This window comes from Chenopodium album, chromosome 2 (assembly GCF_948465745.1).
Source record: "Chenopodium album chromosome 2, dcCheAlbu1.1, whole genome shotgun sequence".
Taxonomy (NCBI): Eukaryota; Viridiplantae; Streptophyta; class Magnoliopsida; order Caryophyllales; family Amaranthaceae; genus Chenopodium; species Chenopodium album.
In genome coordinates, this window is record NC_137835.1 from 81,610,057 (window position 1) to 81,623,084 (window position 13,028).

The following is a 13,028-nucleotide window of genomic DNA, read 5'->3' on the forward strand; positions in this document are numbered from 1 at the left end:
GCTGCACATTCACTCCCGTACCCACTGTCGCGCCCCACGCCGCCAACAACCATGCCACCACCAACTGCCTTACCCACCGCCCCACGCCACCACCACAATTCACTGAACCCACAAACAAACCACACCTAAACCACACCCAACCATACCCACACCACGATAGCACCAAAACCACCCAAACCTTATCCACCACCAGATCCCCACCCAAACCACACCCACACCACGACAGCCACATATGAAACTTTGCCATCTCTAATTATTATTTTCGTTTCATATTATTTGCAACAATTAGACATTTTTTCTCTCTACTTTATGTCAAATTGATACAAATAATATGTAACGGAGGTACTAGTAGTACTTTATGTCTTTATAAGTTTATATGATGATGTTGTTCAGTTGTTGGGGTGGCTAAGGGCTTGTTGTATTCAAATTATTTTCACTTTAATTTAGTTCAGTTCTAATAATTTCAGTTTAGTTCTTAATTTTCTTATCTCATAAAATATTCCGTTCGTTTCAATTCAGTCCACCTCCAATAAGTTCACGGCTTGCTAAGCCCTTCTCAAGAAACGGTGTCGTAGTAAGCAACATTCTGAAATTCAAGCATTAATCTCATTTGAACTCAATTTCGAAGTTGAAAATGGCGGGCTAATCTTTCTCACTTTCTCTCTCCTCTCTCTTCTTCCCTCCCATGGCTTCCTTCAATACCAGAGCAGAACGAACTGTACTCTCAAAGTTATCGGAGCTTCGAACAGTTTGCGACAAAGATATCGAAATTCATCACCAAAATACTGACTCAATTTTCGCCTCTTTTGAGAATTTTCTACAATCACATAGATCCAAAGCTGAACTAACTGTTCATAATCAAGGTATTATTCTTTAATTTCCCTCAAAATTTATTAATTAATGCTTTAATTTTGATTTTCTGTTGTGATTTTAGGGTTTACACTTTTGTGTGTGATTATGTGTGTTTGATTAGGGTTTATCGGATTATCAAACTAATTTTGGTTTTATTACGATTTACGAGTTGAAGAATTTAGGGAGATATCATATATTCATATGCTTAGTTTGACGAATTTTGTGTGAATAATATTCATGAAATGATTTGAATTGCAGCGAAATTAAGAAAACTCAAAGTTGAATTAAGAGAATTGGAGGATGAATTGGTCCGAGCTTTAGCAGGTATGCCTCTTTAATCATGTTGAGGCGGCCTTTTCGCTTATTATTCGACATTATGGTGTAATCATTGAACAGTGAATATTTCTTCACATATAATTTTATGTTCTGGTATCTGCCAATACTCTTGTATTTTTCTTCGATGCCTTGTGGATTGATATGTTTTGAAGGGTTTACTGTATGTCTTAATACTTGCACATACACGACATTAATAAATCGTGCGATTCTTGTTAGTAGCTTAACTTATGTTGGTTGCAGCATATCAATGATCATTAGTTCATTACACTTTGTCTGTTGATTGTGGAATGTGGCATATGATTAATGTAATAATGCGAGCTTCTTCTCACATGGTATATCCTTTGTTTGTACCCGAGTTACAGTTGTGGGGTGATACATGTCATACATCTATTTTAAATTTTGCTTCCTTCATTAGTATTAGAAGCTAATTAGTGTAATACTTGCATTTACTTATATTCTAGAAGTTGTTATGAGGGATAAATTCCAGATCCATACCATAGCTTCCGGATGATGTATGCCTTATATGATTGTATTGCAAATTGCAATGCATGGTTGGGGTGGTCCTGTGGCATAGGAGTATATATATTGAATGGGGCATACACGTTTTTATTTAACCTCGCATAATTTTACTGTTTACATGCTTCGTCATTGTTGCTATTTTGAAGCCATTCCCTTATTTGTGCAATTTCCCAAACATTTTTCACATGGTTTTGAAATATAGAATTTCATCTACCAACTACATTTTGTGACCTTTTAGCATTTATTTCTATAACTATTAATTAGTTACACAGTAGCACTGCACAAGGGATTGCAATTAACAAGCATTTTGTTGCAGTTTTCTATGTGCTGATGTTATGTCTGTTCACAGTTAAGACACGGAATGAGGCCAAGCGGATTGCAATAACAGACTCCCTTTCTGAAATGATTGTAAAAGCGGATGAGCTTCAAAAAATTGTACAAGATCAAGCAGCTAAAAAAGATGAATATGCTTCCATCCTATCTGAGCAGTCAAAAGGTAAATGTCTTTACTATAGTTGAAATAATTTATGTTTGCTGAATATTGTTATTTTACTTATTTACAGAGTTAGTTTTTTAGTAGTGTATTAGGTTTTTGACTCCGTGGAGATTTGAGTTATAGAACAATTGTGGCTACAAAGGATTTTGCTAGATGGTTAATGATTATATAGATTTCTTTGTACTAAGTGGAGTAAGTATATCACATACTTCCTCTTCCAAAATATTTATCCACATCCCTCGGGTTAAATATAGAGGGGATATTTTTTTCCACTGTGGTCAGTTGCTTTTGAATTGTGAGTGATTTTCATACAAAAGAAACAGTTTTAAAGTAAAAACCATGCTATGTTGTAAAGTAATTGCTTCACTATATAATCCCTCTGTCATTCCGGTTTTTTAGCTCTTCCAAAATTTTTAACACCTTTGCCAATGATTACATTTCAATAATGTCTATAATTACATGTTATTCAACCAATCAATCAAAGCCTTAATCCCATAAGTGGAGCCGGTTACATAAACCAAATTTGATTATTTTTATAATTACATGTTATTGAAAGTTTAAAAGTTTTATATTCTAAAAGTACTCATCGAGATGAATCAAACAGAACTCCACTTGACCATTTTTTTTCTTCTTATATATATTTGAGAGAATTTAAGAGATTCTCTTATTTTATTGTGAATAGTATATAGATTCCAAATAGGAAGAAATTTAGGATCAGAGGGAATAGTATGTATCCAATGCTTATTTGGCTCTTGTTATAGCAGTGCTATGGTTTTTTTAAATCTTAGACGATCAAGCTCTATATAGCTAAGTCAGTGTTTATGCTTTTCTATATGTCCTGTGCTGAAAATAAAGCTCTATAGAAAGTAAAATGTATTTTCCTACTATCAGTTCTCCACTTCTCCTCCTTGTATGAAGTTTGTCAGCATATATATGATGGTTATCCTTATTCCTTAAGAATTTTCTAGCATCTACCTTATGGTGACCCCGTGTCCCTGACAAACAAAGAGTATCATTATTCACACTTGAATGGGGAAAAACTGAAAAAACAAGAGCGAAGGGGATTTGATCATTTAAGTGAGATCATCTCTTATCTAGTACAATACAGATATATTTCAAACTCATGGATTTCAATAACAAATTTTATTGTTTATGGGTTTTATTTTGTAATATTTTTATTTTAATTTTTGAGATTTCTATATCTTTCCCTTTGTTTTTTTATTTTCATTAGCTATTGCTGAATCTGAAGAGAATAGTGGGGAAGCTTCTAGGAGCAGAGAAGATATACAAGAGGCATTTAAATGGTACAACAGGGTACTTGGTTTCCGTATTGATGGAGGACATGGTAATTTTAGGTTTTAATTGTTTTGTGGAGAATCCGTTCTTGTTGCTATGCTGTCATTATAAATTTATAACTCTTGTAAATGTCTTTTTTTGGGGCAGGTGTTACATTCACATTTACTAACGTCAACAAAAATTGTCCAGCTGAGGAGTATTCTTTCACTGTTCGCCATGCAAGTGAAAAGTATACTTGTAAGTGCTGTGGTGTAAAGAATGTGAAACACATTATTGGAGTAGCTAATAATTTTTTCCATTGACTTTTGTCTTTACTTGTGATGAATATGTTGTTGCAGTGCTTGGTTCTAAGCCACACTTGAAAGATATTGAAGAGCTGGTCCATGAATTAAACAAGAGCAATGGCCTATTCAGATTTGTTAGAATTATGAGAGAAAAATTCCAGGCTACATCATTAGGTACTCTCAAACCCATAATGTTGTCTTTCGTTAAAAGCATAGACGGTAAACCTGACATTTCTTTTTTCCTGTGTGGAAGTTGTGTATAATAGTCACATGATTCTCTGGTGGTTAGCTAACTTACAAACTTGTTGGCCTGTTGCTACATTTTTTTTGGAGCTGTTCACTTGTTGCTTGATTTGAAATGATAATAAAAATACTCCTGCATCAGTTAGCTCGACAAATTATTTGGTTGATTATCCTAATGTATGGTATTTTTCTTTGTTTCTCAGGGCCAGTATCTCACTTCATATATCAAGATCAAGATTGTACCAGTATCTCATTATCTGCTCCAGTTTCCTCAGGTTCAATTTATAGCAGAAGTAAGTCGCCACTACCACTTAGAGAAGTCAATGGAGATACTAAAAAACTTGAGCATGGAAAAGGCGCTAAATCACCTAGTCACTTCCTATCTCCTCGACGCTCACCTCGTCTTTTGGTAGTGCTTGAGAATACCTTATATTCATTTTTTTTTTCCTGTTGTTTTTGCTGTTCCTTTCTTTTCCATTGAGGTTTGTGTGTGGCAGTGTGCTTGCACAATGAAGTGCATACATTAACAATCACAACTAATTAAAATTGCCTCTTAGACAAACAAAATATTTTCTCATTGATTGTGTATTTGTGTATTATGTTTTGGCTAGGAAAAGAGAATTGGTATAAGGATGAACTCATCTTCTTAGGTAATGAACTCGTAGGTGACTTGAAGTAACCTAACCTTTGCCTGTGTATTTATTGAAAGACATTAGAATGACCCAACAAAGTATTATAGATCCTAGCATATATAACTTTTCTTAAACAAAATTTGTCCTAGCTTTTTCTTTATAGCATTGTTAGAGTCTGTAACAAGTGCCGCTTAATAAATACATTTTAAAGGTAAACCTTGTAATTTTCAATTTTTTTTTTTTTTTATTAAAAAAAAAGTTCCTAGAATATGTTTTTTAGGAGCTTATTTATAAACGTATTCTAGGTTATAATGTTTTCTTAAAACAATAATTTAAAATAACATATTCTAGGACCTTATAGTTTTGAATATGTTTTTTTAAAAAACATATTGTAGGACCTCATGGTTTATCCATTTATGATGCTTTGGCAAGGATCAATTGATTGTGCCTATATTACACTGTTGGTGCTTGTTTTTGGATAGCTGTTTGGCCGAGGAAATTTGGGTTTTAATTGGAACAGGTTTGGTGCTGGTGAGTTGTGAGTGATCGTCCAAATTTCAGATCATTTAGCTGGATTCTGGAAATATTATATGAATGTTTTGAGGAATTTGGAACTTTTCTCACTTTAAATTAGGGTCAATTCAGCTTCAAATTATGAAGCAGAACTAAATCAACTTTTATTTTGGTTGGAAAGGCTAACACTGATTTGTATTGAATATTATGAAGATTTTATATCTCCTCCCCCCGCCCAAAAAAAAAAATTGCATTATCACTCTGACAATCTTCCCGTTTTCCGGTAGTAAGTTAGTTTTCGGAAACACCACATATGCCTCGTGTTGCTTGGCTTCATTCTTGACTAATTCAGTGAACAACAATTGTATTTTTATCTCATTTGATGTTCTTCTGTGAGTTCTTATGAATGTTTAAATATATTTATCAATAAGTATTTGGACTGTTTCATTGTTTCAAAGTGTATTCTGAAGGCAATTAGGAGGATGAGAGTTGGTTATACTTTCCGGTCTCTGTTTGAAATTGTGATAATAGAATACTATGGATTATGATGTGGATTATTAATTCAGTGTTGCACTTGCACATTGCAGGGTAAAAAACCTAGAGAAGGATAAACACATATGCTGTCCCCAGAAACTGGGGAAAACATAATTTATGGGAAGGAATATCAACTGCTAAGTTACGTGGTAACATCGAGCAGATTTGCTTAACAGGTTGTGTGAAGCTTAGTCTAGTTGTATTTAGTATATCTAATTGTATTTACGCAGTTGTTCTTTTTGCATATTTTCTTCTGAAGACTCCAGACCGCAGCTGCTGCCAAGATGTTTTAAGTCCTTCAACTCATTTTGTGCTGACGGTTAAATATTTGTCATACGATGTGCCTTCTGTTTCTTCTACTTTCCTTCGGTCCTGTCATTAGTTTTGAGCACTAGGAGTCTTACACTCGATGGACATAGCGAAGTAAGTTTAGGCATGGTAGGTTCAGTTACACTAAGACATACTGTAATGTTCTTATAATTTGGAGTTTTTTACAGTAATATTTATTGTGTCAGGAGTTATTAAATTTTTACGGTAATAAAACAAGTCTTTTCCAAGCCGAAGATGGTGAATAATTGATTGCAATGAACAAAAATATAGCACGAGTTGCTCTACAAAAAGGTTAAAGAACTTTCAAGAGTAGAAGTAGTAAAACAAATTATTCCGTATATAAAAAAATAATAAAAAAACACAAACTATTAGTATCACTCGTTACCTTCTCATCTTTTCTTTTTTCACTTTAGATTATTTTTTTAGGATATAACTTTATCCTTATGTTTCTTCATAATTTACTACCGTTCTTAATCTTGTCATAGGTCAGTAACATATGAGCTCATAAAATATGTAAACATGTAGCATACTGCATTATCAAGCTACAAAAACACGTTTCTTCATACTACGTTACAGATTATGTGCAACGATTAGACATTTCCCCTCTCTGCTTTATGTCAAATCGTTGAACATAACCTGTAACGGAGGTAGTATTTTACTAGAACCGTTCTTAACCTTGTCATAGGCTTAATAGTGCAATATATGCTATATGTTTTTGTGATGGCACTATATACTTTAACTTAGGCAATTAATATGCAATGTTGTAATGTAATGCTTTTGCCCTAGGGTTTGTGGAGAAAATGTTAACCAAAGTTACAACTATAAACAAAAGTTTAAACCTTAGCTTGTGCATATTTTGATCAAAATACTCAACAAAATCATATACTGATATACATTATTCGCATCAATAACATTATTATTGATCCATTTGGTATCGTACTAAAGTACTCTGTATATATACATTAGACATATTTTCAACTAACTACGGACCAACCAGTGGTACGGTGTACAGATTGACTAATAGACTGATTCTTTTTTTTTGATTTTCCTTGAGAAATAACCAATAAACCAAAGAAAAAAGTAACAAGATTTACATCTATATTTTTTCTGCTAATTTAATGTAATAAAAAAAAAGTTGTAATAGTAATTAAGAGAGTGAAGGGTGTTGTAATCTCCTGCAGATGAGAGTACGTGTATGCTTCCAAAGTCTCAAAGCTTGAGAATGATCAGCAGCTAAAGCTGAACAACAAGTTTGATTACAATCTGCAAAGTATTTTCCACTTACACCTTCTGTTTCTGGACTTAGTGCTACATAACATGTTGTTGCTGCACCCTACAAAAATAAATTTATACATTCATAAATTTCATTAAAAGAATCAACTTTATATTATAATTTTTGTGGCATGTCTGATTTTTATTTTTACAGTAATTATTGATGTTGTATAGTGTATAAAGATATATCATAACTCTTATTGCTAAGGTGATTTTGTTTTTACCATGCAATTTATGTCAGTACGTGTGCAAGTGGAAGTAAGCATCTTTGATGAGACTTTGCAGTGCATGAGGAATGAATGAAAGATGTAAAAACTAAAAAGTGAGATTTTAATGGATATGGGAATGATTTTTTGTTTTAGTGTCCAAAAGAGGTTTAGTTGAAAGGTTGTATTTTTTGTCAAACTCGATTTCACTAAATTTAGTTAGCTAATTAAACATGAGAACGGAAGATGATGGTTTTCATTTTTAGTGAAACTAATTAAACCACTCTACTGACAGAGATTAGAGAATGTACGCAGAATATTCTCAATTTAAGATATTGATCAATCCCTTCAATTGAGAGAATATTCACATTCTTAAACCCAGTATACTATGAAGTAATAAGATGAAAATTATTGATTAATATAGATGGATTTTTAAATTGAGCTTTTACACTTGTCAATTTGTCATATGGTAACACATGTAACATCAGTTACTTTCATGTTTTGTCTATCTATAGTACGAAGTAATACATACATTTATTTTAATGATAGTATTGATTTTGTTGAAAATGCACTAAGTGTATGAAATTGACTTTTTATAAGCAAAAAATTAAGGTAAATGAGACAAACCTGTGATGTGGTCTTGAGCAACTTGGCTGCTAGGAAATACAAAGAATCTGCAACAAAGCAATATAATCAATGATGATTAACATTTTGCGGTTGAGAAGGTTTCCCATTCATCTAATAACACAATTAAATATATTTGGAAGGATAATGTAAGTGATTAATTATTTAATCATGTACTGTATTATACATAGTACATTATAAACTATATGAATATTATTGGACGGATAATGGGAATATGAATGTGATTAATAATAAATAATCACATATTATATGATAATATATATAAATTAAAAGGGGTGACAAAGCATGCCTGTAATAAAGCCTTTATGAGCCCTTATAATTCCTGTCTTCACTATCCCTGGATGTACTGCGTTGATTGTTACTCTTGCATTTCTTTCCTGCATTTTTAACGACAAAAGGATAAATTTTTATTAGAAAATTAGTCAATTTTTAGAACACCAGTGCTCTTATAATCATAGCTTCTCTTTTGTTTTTTTATGCCACCTTTTCTTATCTTTTTGACTTTTCTTTTTGTTCTTTTCTTAGTTTTATTAATCTAATTTGATCAATATTATGGCTATTTATTAGATCATTAGTTAGGCTAATCTAATGTCATGTCTTAGCTAATAACCTAGTGATTAATTATTCGCACATCATTATTAGCTAATCTAATTTCACAAAGTTCACTAATTTTTACTCCCCATTTGGATTATTAATGTTGATAGTTTAGGGATTAACAATATTTTAATAGTATCAACTCGGTGAATTACATCCGTTCGTTTAATCACAAGTGATAGATTGTTATGAGAAAAACTGTCTCGATGATAATTAGGGTAAAGACCTGTCTAAATTGCTCTACATATATATCTAGGAATTGGGGCCTTATGACAATGTACAAGTATTAAAATTTTTGGATATTAGTTAACATTCTACTTCCTAATTACTCTGAAAATAAAATGATACATAGTAATATATATAGCATAGATATTTATATAAAATCATGTAAAATACTCTATTTTTGAAACAGAAAAGAGTATGAAGTGCTACCTTTAATTGCCTTGCCATTTCTCTGGCATGCATAATGTTAGCCAGTTTTGATTGCGCGTATGCACGTGTGCCATTATAACTACAATGTTGAACCAAAAGCATAAAGTTCAGAAAAACATAAAAGTGAGAAAAAAGAATTACATATATACAAATATTAAAAAAATTTACTTTTGAAAATCATCCGATAATTAATCAACATATTAAAATGGAGATAGTAATACTTCTTCAGTTTCATAAATATTGCCACATATAAAATTATACAAATTGTAATTAACGCAAATCTTTAATCATTTACATCCTTAATTATGTATAAATAAATATTATAAAATGTTTTAAAGTACAGATTACGTATAAAATATACATGCGAATCTAATAAGATTTCAAATGAACTAGTTTTCCATGTAAATCATAATTTAAGGTTATTAAAGGAAAATAATTAATTGAATACTCATAGTAAAAGAGTCCAAATGTTGCAATATTTGTCAAACAGAGAAAGTAGGTGGACTATAATTATGAAAAATATATATATATATATTGATAAACAACAATATGAGTGGGAATATTTACTTCTTTGGATTGAGCATTTTAGAAAGAGAGAAGTTATCTTTCTTCACCCAACTGTGAGTTAAAGAGGAAACATTTACTATTCTTCCTTGAATCCCTGATTGTGATGCTGTCTCCACCATCTTTTCTAACAGTAATTCTGTTAGTAAAAAATGTCCTGCCAACAAAACAAGGTGGAGGTAAATTTTCCATCACTACTCTCCTACAGTATTATGCATAATTTTTTATTTTTATTTTTTTTTTTAAAAAAAAGTTCTTCCTTTTTTGACTTTTTTTTTATTACAGTGAAAAAAACCCGGAGATAATACTTAATTAAATTAACTCTTCGTGGCTGGATTATTCATTAATACGGAGTATGATATAATGATAAGCATTAAACATCAATGATCAGGTTTGACGAAAAGTTTGACCATAAAAGCTAAACATGATCACTTTGATGTATAGACAAAGAAATAAAGACATTCGATATTACATAATAATTTAAATTAATGTCGTCGTGGATTTTGCTCCTTTGTCCAAAAGGATAATTATATGTTTTGACATGAAAATTACTTGCGTCTCTTCAAAGTTATCTAATGAAATTGGAATAAATTGTAGTAAAAATTTAGTTAGTTGTTAAAGCTTTTGGTAGAATAGTAACTTGCACAAGACTAGCTAAAACAATAATGTGCGTTGTTGGTAGATGTCGACTAGTTAAATTAGTACCTTTATCAAATATAGCATCTAAGATTTGGCCTTTTTTGGATTTCAAACTCATTTATATTGCTACTTTTTCTAGTTGTTTCTAAATTCATAGTAATAATCCAATATCACACAAAGACATATGCCTATTCAAAGAAATATGCCTATTCAACTTAAATATTTAGTGATTTTAGTGTGAATTTATTAGACAAAGTTAAATTTAGGCAATTTACTTCAAAGAAAAAAGAATTGAAAACCTAAGCAATTTTACCATTGAAAAAAAAAAGTTGGTAGGTTTTTATAGGGAGGGAAATGCATGGGGACACAACCTTAGCTTTATAATCAAAATAGATCACAAAAGATTTTATTTTTCAATAAAAGTGAAACAAAAATCTTACCAAAATAATTTGTTGCCATTGTAAGCTCAATCTTGTCTTCAGAAAATTCCAGCTTTTGAGAAAATACTCCAGCATTGTTTCTGCATATATATGAAATTATAAACCCTATAAAATCCCTGATCTTTAAGAGACAGAGGGAGTATATATAACATGAATACATATACACGTACCGTATAAATTAAAAATCATGCAATAACACTTACATGAGAATATTTAGAGGTAAATCAAGAGACAAGAATTCTGAACAAAATCTGCTAACAGATGCCATTGAACTTAGATCAATCTCCAAAATTATGATTTGAGCATGAGGTGCTTCTTTTAAGATTGCTTCTTTAACTTCAGCTCCTTTGCTCAAATTTCTTGCTGCAATTACAATCCTTACTCCTTTCTTTGCTAGAACTCTGGCTGTTTCTGCCCCAATACCCGACGTCGCGCCTAATTAATTTAAAATTAATTATAATTAGCCCCATTTTAATAATAATGCTGATCCAAACATGTACTTAAATTATTTGCATGGAATTGACTAATGTTATTTATCATATAATATCAATGACTGAAAATTGATCAAAATATAAAAATACTAACGCATGGAAAAAGCTGTGATTTTTATTTGATTAATTAATTAAATTTGCTAAAAGTGGATATGAATTTTTAATACTAGTCAGAAGTTTCCATAAAAGCTGTGATATGCTCTGATCCAATAAAAGATTTCAATTCATATAAACACAAAAAATTAATCCTCCTACTACAACCTTTGGATCAAACAACCAATATTTAATACCAAATTATTAGATTATTATAAAATTTTATTAGTAAATATAAAAATGCATGTGTATATGTTACACGAACAATACGTAGTATATGTTACACTAGCTAGCCTCATTTATGGCACGTATCTATTAAAAACAATGATATTAACAACATAGTTGTTCATTGATCGATTAGAGAAGACACAAATGAAAAATTACATGAAATTATTTACGAAAGATATAAGATGAATCGAATTAATTACCGGTGATGATGGCCGTGAGAAGATGAGGTGGACAAAAACAATGTTCGGTAACTTGATCAGCAGTAGAATTAGAGCCATAACCACTTGGACCAGCAATTCCAGCCAAGTATTTCAATGCTGCCTTCATGATATTAGAGTTGTGAAAATAGCCTATTTTATGTGCTTACTAAATTTGTGTATGAAGTTTCAAGTTATTGTGAGATACATATTTATATATAAAGCAATATATATAGTAGTATAAGTTTATAATAATATTTTGTAAATTAATTAATTTTGTTGGTGGTCCAAAGGAGCAAACATTATTTTATGTTGCCTCATAGACCATAAGATACCAAGGTGGTCCATCCCCAATGATATTGGCCCTCATATGTCTGTAACTAGTATGTATTCTAGTATATTAGGGAATCCTACGTAAACGTCACACGTAGTGTTCAATCCGCGCTACATTTTGGTTCAATAGGGCGCTTATCCTTATCATATATATTTTCTTAAAATGAATTATTCGTAAAAAAAATAATGGATAGACTGTGCATATTAATTATTAGTTTGATGCATTCTGAAACATCTAATTTTATCGGTCCGGTAAGATACACGTAATATGTGTGAATTTCATAAGAATTTTTAGTAGAAAAATAAATTGGAATTTTGGAAGGAAGCTATAATAAGAGTGATGGAGGTGCAATTGGTAATCTCCACAATAAGTTGTCGATTGATCTCCTTTAATTTTATTTTATTTTTCTTTTGTTGTTAAACTGTTCATACTTATTGGTTTTCATTTGTTTTCCTCTCTTTTTTTCTTTGTGGCAATTGAGATTACTTGTTACTTTCCAGGCTTTCTTTTGGGAGTATTAATTATTTGCTATTGGAGTTTAATGAGATTAAAGAGAGAAAAAAATATGACATGACATAAAGATGTTTTTACTTAGAGTGGTAAAATAAAGTGTACATTTCCAAATTAAAATATTTTATGACATTTTTATGCTTGTGAAAATCTTATGGAAGACTTCTAGAACAGACTATTATTTACATTTACTTTGCCTAAAAGCTATTCTAGACATAAGTGAGGGTGAAGTTACGAGTGTTTAAGGAGTACTTATACTTTGTGATTAATCTCTCATCATGAACAATGTTTATGCTTCTACAATCTCCAATTGTGAATCAAAGTAATTACAACGCATTTTATATATGG

The 13,028-nt window shown here is 31.2% G+C and overlaps 2 protein-coding genes across 2 annotated transcripts; one reads left to right on the forward strand and one right to left on the reverse strand.

Moving 5' to 3' along the window:
* The first annotated feature begins 637 nt into the window (after positions 1-637).
* LOC145589710 (kinetochore protein SPC25 homolog) lies at positions 638-6,253 on the forward strand. Its single transcript, XM_081646392.1, has 8 exons — positions 638-863; positions 1,111-1,176; positions 2,057-2,203; positions 3,435-3,548; positions 3,647-3,736; positions 3,838-3,957; positions 4,230-4,435; positions 5,759-6,253. Exons 1-8 carry the CDS (start codon positions 686-688, stop codon positions 5,780-5,782), a joined length of 945 nt encoding a protein of 314 aa, XP_081502518.1. The 5' UTR covers positions 638-685; the 3' UTR covers positions 5,783-6,253.
* A 636-nt stretch (positions 6,254-6,889) lies between these two features.
* LOC145589720 (short-chain dehydrogenase TIC 32 B, chloroplastic-like) lies at positions 6,890-12,029 on the reverse strand. Its single transcript, XM_081646403.1, has 8 exons — positions 11,840-12,029; positions 11,031-11,262; positions 10,828-10,907; positions 9,752-9,905; positions 9,185-9,263; positions 8,448-8,535; positions 8,141-8,187; positions 6,890-7,368 (listed from the first exon to the last, which is right to left on the reverse strand). Exons 1-8 carry the CDS (start codon positions 11,964-11,966, stop codon positions 7,183-7,185), a joined length of 993 nt encoding a protein of 330 aa, XP_081502529.1. The 5' UTR covers positions 11,967-12,029; the 3' UTR covers positions 6,890-7,182.
* Positions 12,030-13,028: the final 999 nt, after the last annotated feature.

What these genes read in the sequence shown, in the direction of transcription:
- LOC145589710 (XM_081646392.1), top strand. Translation starts at nt 686, where the DNA reads ATGGCTTCCTTCAATACCAGAGCAGAACGAACTGTACTCTCAAAGTTA. An exon ending in ACTAACTGTTCATAATCAAG is followed by an intron (nt 864 to 1,110) that starts GTATTATTCTTT and finishes TTTGAATTGCAG; the next exon opens with CGAAATTAAGAAAACTCAAA. An exon ending in TGCAAGTGAAAAGTATACTT is followed by an intron (nt 3,737 to 3,837) that starts GTAAGTGCTGTG and finishes ATGTTGTTGCAG; the next exon opens with TGCTTGGTTCTAAGCCACAC.
- LOC145589720 (XM_081646403.1), bottom strand. Translation starts at nt 11,966, where the DNA reads ATGAAGGCAGCATTGAAATACTTGGCTGGAATTGCTGGTCCAAGTGGT. An exon ending in AAATGGCAAGGCAATTAAAG is followed by an intron (nt 8,536 to 9,184) that starts GTAGCACTTCAT and finishes TTAAAAATGCAG; the next exon opens with GAAAGAAATGCAAGAGTAAC. An exon ending in TCATAAAGGCTTTATTACAG is followed by an intron (nt 8,188 to 8,447) that starts GCATGCTTTGTC and finishes GCTTTGTTGCAG; the next exon opens with ATTCTTTGTATTTCCTAGCA.